Source organism: Oncorhynchus masou, chromosome 22 (assembly GCF_036934945.1).
Source record: "Oncorhynchus masou masou isolate Uvic2021 chromosome 22, UVic_Omas_1.1, whole genome shotgun sequence".
Classification (NCBI taxonomy): Eukaryota; Metazoa; Chordata; class Actinopteri; order Salmoniformes; family Salmonidae; genus Oncorhynchus; species Oncorhynchus masou.
This window is the reverse complement of record NC_088233.1, coordinates 25,251,556-25,265,810: the sequence shown is the minus strand read 5'-3', so window position 1 is coordinate 25,265,810 and position 14,255 is coordinate 25,251,556. Positions and strand designations below refer to the sequence as shown.

The window sequence follows — 14,255 nt, the reverse complement described above, 5'->3', positions numbered from 1 at the left end:
TTCTCAAAATGTATGGGTCATGTGAAGGAAATGCTATAACCACCCCCCAGCCACATCTAGCTAATTGGATGGGTCACTATTGTTTAAACATATACACATGAAATACAATAGATGGCCATAATCACCCCCAGACGCACCTGGCTAATTTGATGGGTTATGTAATAATCTGGCTGAAGTGGAGTCTTTTATTTAGACATGGAGCTAGTTAGCTAGCTAAAGAATGAACCAGCATAATCCCAACTCATACTACTACCAATACAAACATTGTCATATCTGTAAGCGTCATCATTTGAGTCAATTGCGGGTGTACCTGTGGATGTATTTCAAGGCCTACCTTCAAACTCAGGGCCCCTTGCTTGACATCATGGGAAAATCAGAAGAAATCAGCCAAGAACTCAGAGAAAAAATGTAGACCTCCACAAGTCTGGTTCATTCTTGGAAGCAATTTCCAAACGCCTGAAGGTACCATGTTCATCTATACAAACAATAGTAAGCAAAGTATAAACACCATGGGCCGACGCAGCCATCATACCACTCAGGAAGGAGACGCGTTCTGTCTCCTAGAGATGAAAGTACTTTGGTGCAAAAAGTACAAATCAATCCCAGAACAACAGCAAAGGATCTTGTGAAGATGCTGGAGGAAACAGGTACCAAAGTATCTAAATCCACAGTAAAACGAGTCCTTATCGACATAACCTGAAAGGCCGCTCAGCAAGGAAGAAGCCACTGCTCCAAAACCGCAATAAAAAAGCCAGACTATGGTTTGAAAATGCACATGGGGACAAAAATGTTACTTTTTGGGGAAATGTCCTCTGGGCTGATGAAACAAAAATAGAACTGTTTGGCCATAATGACCATCATTATGTTTGGAGGGAAAAAGGGACAGTCTTGCAAGCCGAAGAACACCATTCCAACCGTGAAGCACGGGGGTGACAGCATCATCTTGTGGGGGTGCTTTGCTGCAGGAGGGACTGGTGCACTTTACAAAATAGATGGCATCACGAGGGAGGAAAATTATGTGGATATATTGAATCAACATCTCAAGACATCAGTCAGGATGTTAAAGCTTGGTCGCAAATGGGTCTTCCAAATGGACAATGATTCAAAGCATACTTCCAACGTTGTGGCATAATGGCTTAAACGTGGCACCGTCATGGGTTGCCACCTGTCCAACAGATCAGTTCTTCAAAATTCTGCCCTGCAAGAGCTGCCTCGGTCAACTGTAAGTGCTGTTATTGTGAAGTGCAACAACGGCTCAACCGCGAAGTGGCAGGCCACACAAGCTCAGAGAACAGGACCGTCGAGTGCTGAAGCATGTAGAAATTGTCTGTTATTGGTTACAACACTGACTATCGAGTTCCAAAATGCCTCTGGAAGCAACGTCAGCACAAAAACTGTTTGTCGGGAGTTTCATTAAACGGGTTTCCATAGCCAAGCAGCCACACACAAGCCTAAGATCACCATACGCAAAGTTTGCTGACACTGGAACAGTGGTGAGATGAATCACACTTCACCATCTGGCAGTCCAACAGAGTAAACTGGATTTGGTGGATGCCAGCAGAACACTAACTGCCCGAAAGCAGAGCGAATAATGGTCTGAGGCAGTTTTTCATGGTTCGTGCTAGGTCCCTTAGTTTTTGTGAAGGGAAATCTTAATGTTACAGCATACAATGACATTTTAGATGATTCTGTGCTTCCAATTTTGTGGCAACAGTTTGGGGAAGGCCCTTTCCTTTTTCAGCATGACAATGCCCCCTTGGTCCATACAGAAATGGTTTGTCGAGATCGGTGTGGAAGAACTTGACTGGCCTGCACAGAATGGAAGCATGTCCCCGCAGCAATGTTCCAATATCTAGTCGAAAACCTTCCCAGAAGAGTGGATGCTGTTATATCAGCAAAGGAGGGACCAACTCCATATTAATGCCTGTGATTATGGAATGAGATGTTCGACGAGTAGGTGTCCACATACTTTTGGTCTGGTAGTGTATGATCCCTTATTGATGTCACTTGTTAAATAGACTTCAATCAGCATAGAGGAAGGGGAGGAGACAGGTTAAAGAAGGATTTGACATCCAACTCAATATTAGGAAGTTATTGTTTGGTATACCCAGTTTATATTCCTACCTACAGTATGTGGTGAATTTAAGTCAAATTTATATTGCAATGGTTACGCCTTATATACTGTAAAGGTTTACCTTTTTTACCCTGGTATTTGTATTCATGTTTGATGTTGTGTACAGTTTGCGATCCTTAACCTCAAAGTATTGTCCAGTCATTGCTCTGAACTGGGTCTGCATTGGTTATCTTCCCCAGATATCTGATGGCTTGGAATTTAGTTGAAACATGTACCTCTGGCTACATTGGCTTTGTCATATCAAAGGGCATATACATCCCAAAAATAAAGAGACTGTGCAGCAGAACTAGTGATGCTCTTCTCCTGCTGCCTGATGGCACATGGGCTGTAGTCATTACACCCACTGTACCTAGCAGTGTGGCGAGAGGACTATCAGGGAGCGTGATTGCATGAAGCTAAGCCATGATGCTGGGCCATGCTCTGAGGGCAGAGAGCTACTGTGCTGATCAGGGTAATTGGCCTCTGCAGTCCAGCTCTAGGATTCGGTAATAATTGTCTCAGACTGCTTGTCCAGGGTCAGATGGTGTTATACTTCTAATGATCAAGGTTGGGTTTTCAGTCTGAATCTGATCCTACATCTTTGGTGAGGCAGAACATTTACCCTGTGCGTTACTCTAATCACCTGGAATTGCCTGATTGTTGACATTGTGGAGGCCTTTTCATTTCATGACAGAGATGGCAAGTTTTAAACAGCTCTCCTTCTCAAACAGTTCTCTCCATTGTCAGCTACATAGAAAATGAATTCACAGATCTTGCTTATCTAATTTTTGCTGCTTTCTGCCAATCTGGGTCATGCTTTAGCCATTTCCCCTGCTCTCAGGCTTCCAAGAAGCCTACTGCCAGTTCATCGTCTCTTATGGGGACAAAAGTTTAAAAACCTATTCATTTCTTAATCTCATTTTGTTTATCTTTTTTTCCATCTAATTCCCTCCCAGCTCTAAATCCAATTTCGCTGCTCTCATTGTCAGTGAGGAGACGGATTGCTTCGTAAATCAACTTCATCTTCTTTTCTCTCTCGTCATGAATTGGATTGCGTACCTTTGATTTCATTGTTTAATTTATTGCAAGGCTCTATTGGTGGAGAATTAGGGGATGAGGAAATAAGTAGAGAATGACATTGCATAAGGGGATAAGGGATACAGCTGTCTATGGGGTGCTTTAAAAGTAGCTGCTAATTTAACTTCTGCTGGATGTAGGTAGTGAGTCTTACTGTATCTTATGGACAAAAGTTTGATCAGCTTAATTTAATGTACTGCACTGAATATATCCCCTCAAATAGTCACCTTCAATACAATGTCAATCCATAAGGCCTGGTAACCAATGAGTTATGAGAAAGAGACCAGGCATGCCAAAATAAAGTAACATTGTGCTCTAAATTTCTAACCATTGTCAATTGCTTTCTGCCTTATTGCCCAACAAATGAAGGAGCTGTAATGGTATGTGATTTTCAGCCTTGTGTGTGTTCCCTGTCACATTTCCCTGATCTCCTGAACAGAAACACCACGTCCGCCCTCAGGCTATGGGCTGATCAGAATGGGGGTAAAGGTAATTAAATAATGAATGGCCTTGGTAATCATGAAATGAATCAGTAGTTACAGTAATAGCCTGCCCATCCTCCAGTGAAAATGGGACGTATTTTGTTCCAGAGCTGGCCCTATGGCTGGACTGACACGTTGGAGAATGTACTGTAGCTAAGACCTTCTTCAAGAGCACTAGTGTGGCTCCCTCATACATACTATAAGTTGCAACACTGAAGTCAAATATCATTAAAATACAGTACTGCATCATGGTGATTCCACTGATCCATAGTGACAGTCAGACAGACACAAAGCTATATGAGCACAAGTATGACAAATATATACTCATGGCTGAACCTGCTGCAAAAGTACATATAGAAACTTAAGAGCACAAACACATGAAAGTACACATGCATAATTTATTCTTACATACTAAGGCATGCATGCGCATGTAACAGATGTGAAACGGCTAGCTTAGTTAGCGGTGCGCGCTAAATAGCGTTTCAATTGGTGACGTCACTTGCTCTGAGACCTTGAAGTTGTAGTTCCCCTTGCTCTGCAAGGGCCGTGGCTTTTGTAGAGCGATGGGTAACGATGCTTCGTGGGTGACTGTTGTTGATGTGTGCAGAGGGTCCCTGGTTCGCACCCGGGTATGGGCAAGGGGACGGTCTAAAGTTATACTGTAACACACACACACACACACACCAGCACAGAGGGGAGGAAAGCATAGTACAGCATACACATCCCCTAACAACATGACATATGACAGATAATCATTCCCTGCTATCTTTGTGGCTCTGCCTTTTCACAGTCCAGTCACAGAGGCCTCTGAGCATCAATGCGAAGTGTAATCAGAACTTTCCTAAAATGTCTGCTTGATTGAAGGAATGGTGAGTGGCAACTTTCCTGTTATTTATGTCCCCACAGTCTGAAATATAAATCACATCACAGCTTCAGACATGGCTGTGCCTGCCTCCACTCCTCCTCTCCAGTGGAGAGATACAGCACACATGTTGGAGGAATTATTGTGATTTTGCTTTATGTGACTGAGATTGAGACTGCAAGGGGAACACTGTCAGAGACAGAAATAGATATAAAACACACTGCCAAGGTCATCGCCGGTTCATATTGTGGTTCACATTGTGAGTGAGTGTATTGTGGGGTGGACGGGATCATTTCCCTCTCTGTTTTTATGTTTGGGGTTTTGGCACCTTATGGTCTTGTCAGATCCTATCTGAAATGGTTGATGTGGCCATACCCTGTGAATAACCTGTGAATGACAGAGGATTGCTTATATTTTGGGCTCTGTGTGGTGCATGTCTGTGTGCATGTGTGTGCGTGTATGTTGGTGTCTCTGTCTCTGTTTTGTGTATGTGTGTGTGTGTATTTAACCCTGTAACATTTTCTTTAAGCAGATTATGCATAGGGGTGTTACGGTGACCGAATTACCGCCACACCAGCGATCACAAGTCATGACAGCAGTCAAATTCCACGTGAACATTTAGTCACAGTAATTAGGCTTCTCCAAGCTCTGATGCTGCTGATGGCCATTAGTAGCCTACCAAACTTGATAACTGCCTGGTACTCAGCACTCAACTGGCCCTCTAATCACTCTGACATCAATGAACATTTGAAAATCATGACAGCATGAGCTCATGTTGCGCAACATTTCTATAGGCTATGGAATTGCGTGAGAAAAGTGATGGCCTCGGCAAAAGGTTTAAAAAAGGAAGATCCCATCAGCTTTCTACACACTACGCCTACTATATTTATGTCTCAACTTTCCTAATATTAAGCACCTTGCTTCTCTTTACAACAGGAGTGTAGCCTACCTGGCTGGCATGAAAAGGAACACTGGGAAAGGGTCCCCCATATGCTATTTAAGTGCACAGATGACATGTATTTTTTTCCGCTGCCCCTGTTTCGAGTCAGGTGCTGATAATGGTCCATTCTAAATCACAACAAATTTAAAACATATATTATTTAGTGTATGTGAAGACAAGATTACATCAAGAATAGTGTGATGGTTAACAATATTAGCCTATCACTTGTGAATGATGCCCAGTTTATTGCTTTGCAATGGGTGTAGAGCCTAGCTGGCATACTATACATAGCGCGTGAGTTTGTGGAAGATACTTTTCACTATTAAAATGCACCTTTATAATAAAAGCATTACATGCCTAATTGCATTTGTGGTCAATTTTGAGAATTGTTTTTCCTGCTTAATGGAACATTTGCTCTTATAGCCAGCCTACTGCTGTGTGAACATTGCTGCGCTTATAATGTGAAGAAACAGCCAAATAGTTGATCAACACTCTAAGCTAAATGTTCTCATCTGTTGCGTCAGGCTCATTGCTTAAAAAACAGGTGTTTTGATGATAGTGATTGTATTCATTTGGGATCTATCGCATCCCACAACTGTCCCAGACTATGTTTGGAATATTTGTTTCTCACACAGAATAGAATAGGTCAACTGTTGTACTAGGCTAGTGCTTTTGCTGTTTGTGTCACGCCCTGACCTGAGAGAGCATTTTTATTTCTCTATTTGGTTAGGTCAGGGTTTGATTAGGGTGGGCATTCTAGTTTGTTGTTTTCTATGTTGGCCTGGTATGGTTCCCAATCAGAGGCAGCTGTCTATCATTGTCTCTGATTGGGGATCATATTTAGGCAGCCCTTTCCCACCTGTTGTTTGTGGGATCTTGTTTTTGTGTAGCTGCCTGTGAGCAACCCAGAACGTCACGTTTCTTTTTTCTTCTGTTTTGTTTGGTGAGTTTCTTATTTATTAAACATGTGGAATTCTACGCACGCTGCGCCTTGGTCCAATCATTCAAACAATCGTGACAGTTCGTTAGGCCTACTCATCTTGTTGACTAATGAAAAGTAAATGTGGACATTTCTTCCAATATCTTCCTTATGCACCTCAGAGTTGGATAAGGACACAGATCACAAGACCGATAGCCATGTGAGTGAGAGGTGCTTCGACATGCAGCCGGGAGAAGGGAACTATCATTATTATATTCAGCCCAAGGGCACAATGGGCACTGGCCCCAAAAGACATAGATTCTTTCAGGAGGCATTATGGCCACACAAAGTGGATGCAGTCGGGAAACTCGAGGCATTATCAAGTGCTTGTCAAATTGGAAATGAGAGACTGATGAAGTGTGTTCAGCCTTCACAACAAACAAAGAGCTCATGCCTTTCATTGAACTTTTTTAAATCATCATTAGAGTTGCATCATGCATTCTTAGAATGTATAAACATCTAATCATATAGCCCAACATTTGTATCACAATTAAAGTTGCATAAATGACTCGGCGTTCCATCAACGGGACAGTTGTAAATCATACAGTGTGTTATGTCAAGATCGCAGATTTTAGAGAAACAACAAACTTCGGTACATATAATGTCTTATATTGGCTGAAAGCTTAAATTGTTGTTAATATAACTGCACAGTCCATTTTAAAGTAGTTATTACTGCAAAACAATGCCATGCCATTGTTTTATGAGAGCTCCTAACAACAAAACACTTTTTTCAACGTGATAAGTTTGATAAATTCACCTCTGAAGGTGAAATGTGTACTTACAACCTGAAATCTTGCTCTGATTTATCATCCAAAGGGTCCCAAAGATAACATGAAGTGTCGTTCTGTTAGATAAAATCATTTTTCATGTCCTAAAAAGGTCCATATAACACACACGATTGATTTTGTATTTCCACATGTTCAATTTGCAAATAAAGGAATCTGTGAAAATCTCACCCTGAACGTTGTTTGAACGAGTCAAATCACATTCATATCTATTCCTCAAAGATCCTAGAAGGTAACATGACTTCACTATTTCATTAGGAGTGTAGTATATCCTATAGGACACCATATTTGGTCATAGAGCGACGACTTCATGGCACGCCAAAGACGCGGGTGGACATCACTCTACTATGTGTTATTGACTTGTTAATTGTTTACTCCATGTGTAACTCTGTGTTGTCTGTTCACACTGCTATGCTTTATCTTGGCCAGGTCACAGTTGCAAATGAGAACTTGTTCTCAACTAGCCTACCTGGTTAAATAAAGGTGAAATAAAAAATAAAATAAAAACTCGAACGACTGTATCTTTGTCAAATAAGCAACAATCAGGGTCAAACAAAACTATCTAGATAGCCAATGAGCTGGGATTTATGGGAGTAAACCATGTATATGTCATAAAATGTAGGTACTAACCTTGTACGACATCATGCCTTTTCATTTTGGACAAAAAATATGAGGATATTCAGAGTTATGAATTTATGAAAACTGGTTGTTTTGCAAGCTAAATAAAAGTCCAAGTATACAGATTTGCTGATATTCTTGCAGAAAAATGGAATATGAACACGAATGTGTTTTTCATAATTTGCCCAAATATACATGGGGACTTCACACTAAAAGTCTTGACGAGCAGTCATACTCCAAGTTATACATCTGAAACTTTGCACATACACTGCTGCCCTATTGTGGACACTATCGGAATTAAAACCAGAGTGATGGCTATAACAGTGACCTTTCTCTTGCATTTCAGATTGCGTTAAAAATACACCGGTTGTTTTTTTTCTTTATATTTTCTTCTACCAGATCGATTGTGTTATATTCTCTACATTCAATTCACATTTCCACAAACTTCAAAGTGGTTCATTTCAAATGTTACCAAGAATATGCATATCCTTGCTTCAGGGCCTGAGCTACAGGCAGTTAGATTTGGGTATGTCTTTCAGGACAAAATTGAAAAAAAGGGGGTTTTAAGCATATAAGTGTACCTGTTTCTTTGTTAACTGCTCAACACGGAATAGCCACTTGTGTGCACTCCCTATAATCATTTTGGGAAAATATCCTTTCTATTTTATTCAGCTATGTTCAGTTGTATTCTTCATACTATAAAATAATTAAAATAATGCCATGGATCTCTAAGAATATCTTGTCAGCTAAATTAATTAGTGTAGCCCATAGCCATTGGCATAGCCAGATCATGGCCTACAGTAACATAAGGGCAACTCAAAGTATGCTATTCTGTTCTTCTAAAATAGACTACATATCATGTTTCGTTTTTCAAATGTAGATGTTCAAAAGGTCTGCATTAGTGGCTTGTAGGTGAAATGTGGAATCCAGAAGAAGCTAAATGTGTTTATGTTAATTAGCGGTCAATTACCGTGAGACCGGCAGTTATTTGCTTGACAATCACCGGCTGACTAAATGTAATGACCGCCACATCCTTAATTATGCACGGTTTATCCTTTCAATGTTCCATTTCAGAAGAACTGCATTAAAAGACTCAGAGCTCATGTACACATGTTATAATTATATTTTGTAAACACATTATAATCACCTCATATTGCAATACATGATGGAGTTGAATTTACATTCTTCCCTTTTAACCTACCCCTCCCCTTTCTCTCTTCTTCTCTCATTTCAGCTCTCCCCAACCCCGCCTCTTCCCAAAGAGTGGATGATCCAGCCAATGAATTATGAATGTTGAACAAAATGACCTCTTCTTGGCAGCAGCAGACGATGAGAGGTCCTAGGTGGAACCGGGTCCTGTCCGACCCTTTGTTCGTGCTGCTTTTGGCCCTCCAGCTCCTGGCGGTGGCGGGCCTGGTGCGTGCGCAGACCTGCCCATCCGTCTGCTCCTGCAGCAACCAGTTCAGCAAGGTGATCTGCACCCGGCGGGGACTACGTGATGTCCCAGACGGCATCTCCACCAACACACGATATCTGAACCTTCAGGAGAACCTCATCCAGGTGATCAAGGTGGACAGCTTCAAGCACCTGCGGCACCTGGAGATCCTCCAGCTCAGCAAGAACCACATCCGCAACATTGAGATTGGGGCATTCAACGGCCTGGCTAGTCTCAACACCCTGGAGCTGTTCGACAACCGCCTCACCACAATCCCCAATGGGGCCTTTGAGTACCTCTCCAAACTCAAGGAGCTGTGGCTGAGGAACAACCCAATCGAGAGCATTCCCTCGTATGCGTTCAACAGGGTGCCCTCACTACGGAGGCTGGACTTAGGGGAACTGAAACGCCTCTCGTATATCTCAGAGGGAGCTTTCGAGGGACTCAGCAACCTGCGCTACTTGAACCTGGGCATGTGCAATCTCAAGGAGATTCCCAACCTCATACCCCTGGTCAAGCTGGATGAGCTAGAGATGTCAGGGAACCAGCTGACGGTCATCAGACCCGGCTCCTTCAAAGGGCTGATCCACCTGCAGAAGCTGTGGATGATGCACGCCCAGATCCAGACCATTGAGAGGAACTCCTTTGATGACCTGCAGTCGCTTGTGGAGCTCAACCTGGCCCACAACAACCTCACTCTGCTGCCCCATGATCTCTTCACCCCCCTGCACCACCTGGAGAGAGTCCACCTCCACCACAACCCCTGGAACTGCAACTGTGACATCCTGTGGCTCAGCTGGTGGCTCAAAGAGATGGTGCCGGCCAACACCAGCTGCTGCGCCCGCTGCAGTTCCCCAGCAAGCCACAAGGGGCGCTACATCGGTGAGCTGGATCAGAACTATTTCCATTGTTATGCACCGGTTATCGTAGAGCCTCCGGCTGACCTGAATGTGACAGAGGGCATGGCAGCGGAGCTGAAGTGCAGGGCCAGTTCTCTGACCTCAGTCAGTTGGATTACACCCAACGGCTCCATTATGACCCACGGTGCATACAAGATCCGCATTTCCGTGCTAAACGATGGCACTCTCAACTTCACCAACGTCACCATGCAGGACACAGGCACCTACACCTGCATGGTGAGCAACTCAGCCGGCAATACCACAGCATCTGCCACGCTCAACGTGTCATCCACAGAGAACGTCCTCAGCTACTTTACCACAGTGACAGTGGAGACCATAGAGCCAGTGCATGACGAAGGGCGCACCACAGTTGGGCATAATGTGGGCCCTACCCCCTCTGCCGGCTCCTGGGAGACCGTCTCATCCACCTCTACCACCACCACCACGGCCCGGACACCCCTCTCCACCCGGGTCACAGAGAAGACCTTTACCATCCCCGTCACAGACCTGAACGGTGGCTCAATGACCGGCCTGGACGAGGTGATGAAGACCACCAAGATCATCATAGGCTGCTTTGTGGCCATCACCCTCATGGCCGCTGTCATGCTCATCATCTTCTACAAGATGAGAAAGCAGCACCACCAGCAGAATCACCATGCACCCCAGCGCACCATCGAGATCATCAACGTGGACGAGGACTGTGTGACGGGCGGGCCGGCCATGGAGGGCCACCTGACTCTTCCCCCGCTTGAGCATGAGCACCTCAACCATTACAACACCTATAAGACTGCGTACAACCACGTCTCCACCATCAACTCCATACACAGCTCGGCGCACGAACCTTTGTTAATCCGGGCCAGCTCGAAAGACAATGTACAAGAGACCCAGATCTAAAACTTTTTTCATAATGAGACAAACTGATAAAATTACTAATAGGGACATTAGTTATGAGGACTATGAATGGGAAGTGGAGGACTTGACTCACTGTGTGTCCAGGGTATCAGTGGTTGATGTTTATTCAATGACATTGGGAAGGAACTAGGGTATGTCTAATGTTTCAAAAAGTGTCTTTACAAAACAGAAGTTATTTATTTAAGAAAAAATATATTGTGGTTAATCAAGAAAAAAACTGTATTCTGCAATTATTTTTTCAGTACTTATTTCATCATGTTTTGTTTTTCTTCATTTGAGGGAGGGTGGTTTACTAATATGCTTACAAACTCTATGTGAATCTAATGCTAACCATAAGTGTGTATGTGATGGCAAGTTGGCAATCACTTTTTACCCCACATACTTTGAGAATATCTAGATAACCGCAGAGATTTCCTCCTGCCACAAATTAATTGATGAAATCTTTTGTGACCATCTGTTAATTTAGATGGATTAAAAGCTTGGTTGTTATCTGAGGTTGAACGCTGGGACTGTCAGCGATGAAATCTGATAATAACACAATATTTCATTAAATCTTCCACTCAAATGCATTAGACACAGATGTACACTTGGCTCTGCCATCGATAGATTGGGGACGTTAAACGAGGGAAGTGTGTTCCAAACTAACCCAGGGCCAACTGTTAGCAACAAGCGATTCATAGTTGTTTCACTGTGTTTATTTTGCCAGAAAATCACACGTTTCACAGTGTTTTTGTCTCATTTACACGTTGTGCATTTATACTATTTGTGATTCCTTCTTTATTCTATTTGCTTTAATCCATCATAACTTTGTGAGTCACACAAAGATGCTTTAAGATCACGTTGGCAAATGTAGTCAGGCATATGAGAGCTCCCTGAATGTCACACCCCTTGTTTCCATCTGACACCATCTGTTATAATGGTGTGCCATTCCATCACAGATATGGGCGCATTTCCAGAAGATTGCTGTATCATATTAATGTGGTTCCTGAGAAATTAAGCACTTCTCCAGGTGTTGAAAGATCTAATAATTTGTCCAAAATAAGATACCTAGAACTCCCCCAATAATTCTGATGAGAATCCTGTATGAACTCTCTCTGACCTCTGACCCCTGATTCAAGGAGCTGACTGGTGAGTGGGAGAGGGGGTTTAGGACCCCGAACACAGCTGTTTCTTCCAGCACATTGCCTGTCGTCTGTAGTCTGTTCCCACATTGGGCACGGCAGCCTCAGATTCACACCGGGATCCTGCCAAGTTCAGGATGAAGCCCAGAGGACAGAGTGCCAGGGCTTTTGCAGAGAGAGGATTTAGGTATGAAGCGTGTGACGTCGGGCATCAAGCAGATGTTCAGGTCACACCTGCATCCCTCTACCTCGGCCATGGCACCATTTCCATTTTAATTGATGTGCCTGCAGGGGCTTTGGGTGGACAGCTTTTCACAGGCACCCTGTTCCCTGGAAAACATCCAATAGGCCCCACAGTGAAAGATGGTGCCATAAATACAGAGGCCAAACAAGTACCCTTCACATCCAAGGCTTAGCCACATGCCCCAGGTGTCTCTTTATAGATGAAGTGAACTGATATTTTTTTCTCCCTTTTACTTTTGATTTCCACACCCTCCATAATGTCAAACATCTAAGAAGGAGTATGCAACAGTCCTTTTTCATTCGGTTCCATTCTGTTTCTGAGAAAATAAACGATTGTGTAGTATTTTACATTTTCCAGAAGGTTGGGGGTAAATTCTTATCATTGTTTCCCATCCAGATGTCATCTAGTTCTTCTCTGGGAGAAAGCACTATTAATGATATGATGTCAAATACAGTACTGGACTGATTCATTCACCATATAAATCATGACCTTGAGCGGAAAGGCATGAGCTAACAGAGTTCCCATTGGCTAGATGCTTTACTCATTACTCATAGTCAAATGGAAATATTTCTATGGATAGTGTTAATGGAAATACACCTCAACTATGTTACAATATTTTTACAGTGACGTAATAGCATGTCATCCCCTTGCACTTGACCAGTGTTTGGCATTTAACAATAGGGTATAGAGGTTGATGATAATGCAAAGTTGTGTCATCCCAGTTACTTTTCCACTTAAACCCAGACAGTAGGGGATTCAGAACCAGAGAATAGATAAATGATGCAATCAGTATAAAAGTCACTTCTATGGTATACTTTTGGCAGCAAGTCCACAGAAAGACGAAATCCACAAAGATGAATGAATAACTTATTTTAATGTCATGTGGGACTTAATGATGTCATTAATAATTAAGTTAACTCCATCTCACATGAGCTTCTACAACCCAGTTGTAGTCAACATGAAACAAACATGTTCCTCAGTGTGACATCCCTGCCAATACAATAATTACTCATGGTGAAACATGTTTACATGAAGTTTAGCACAGTGGTGAACCATGTCTTCGTGTGTTTGGGGATCGTGGTCTGGATCCAAAAGCTTGAAATAAGAGTTTATCCATCTTCCCTTCTCTTTCCTTCATCATTTGGAGTTGTTTATGGTGGATCTATTGACATTTAGTCAATCCATCTCATTCTGTATGTACTGTATCTCAATGTTTTGGTTGGGTAGATGGGGCAAGAGGTTTTTCTTTCCACGTCATTTTTATCTTTCTCTGAAAGGGAATGCTGTTCTAGTGGTAGATTTATATCAAGATACATTTTGAAATAAAATAAAACAACAAAAAAACATTTGTAAATTTTAATTTGACATGTGCCAACAAACTGTTCAACAAGTGAAAAAGAGAAACATGCTGTAAAAGAATAAGAAATTGATTATCATGTAAGTATACTTTCATGACCTTTTAAAAAAGATAAAGATTGATTATAGAAACCAGAGTTTGTAGTTCATACACAAAAATAAGGTTACAAATAAACTATTGTTGTTTTTCTCTACGGTCTGGTTCTTATTTACAACCTTTTTTTCTCTGTAGTTAGAGCCACAAAACAACACACCACCCAGAAGTGTTTTCTGTGCAAGGAAGGTCATCCGTTGAGGTTGCGGTATAAGTAAGTGAATATGCCAGCTGTATATGAAGTGATAATAGCTTTTTCTCCTTCTATTCATTGCATACAGCATCACGGTCTCTGCATATAATTATGGAGATTGCCAGCAGGTTACAACAATGACTAA

At 42.4% G+C, this 14,255-nt stretch overlaps 1 protein-coding gene across 1 annotated transcript in view; it reads left to right on the top strand.

Moving 5' to 3' along the window:
* Positions 1-14,015, top strand: part of LOC135509238 (leucine-rich repeat-containing protein 4C-like) — a 103,519-nt gene extending 89,504 nt beyond the window's left edge. The window contains exon 3 of the mRNA XM_064929726.1: positions 9,091-14,015. Within this exon, the coding sequence (XP_064785798.1) occupies positions 9,147-11,084 (1,938 nt within the window). The 5' untranslated portion in view covers positions 9,091-9,146 and the 3' untranslated portion in view covers positions 11,085-14,015. The remainder of the gene's footprint in view (positions 1-9,090) is intronic.
* The last annotated feature ends 240 nt before the right edge of the window (positions 14,016-14,255 follow it).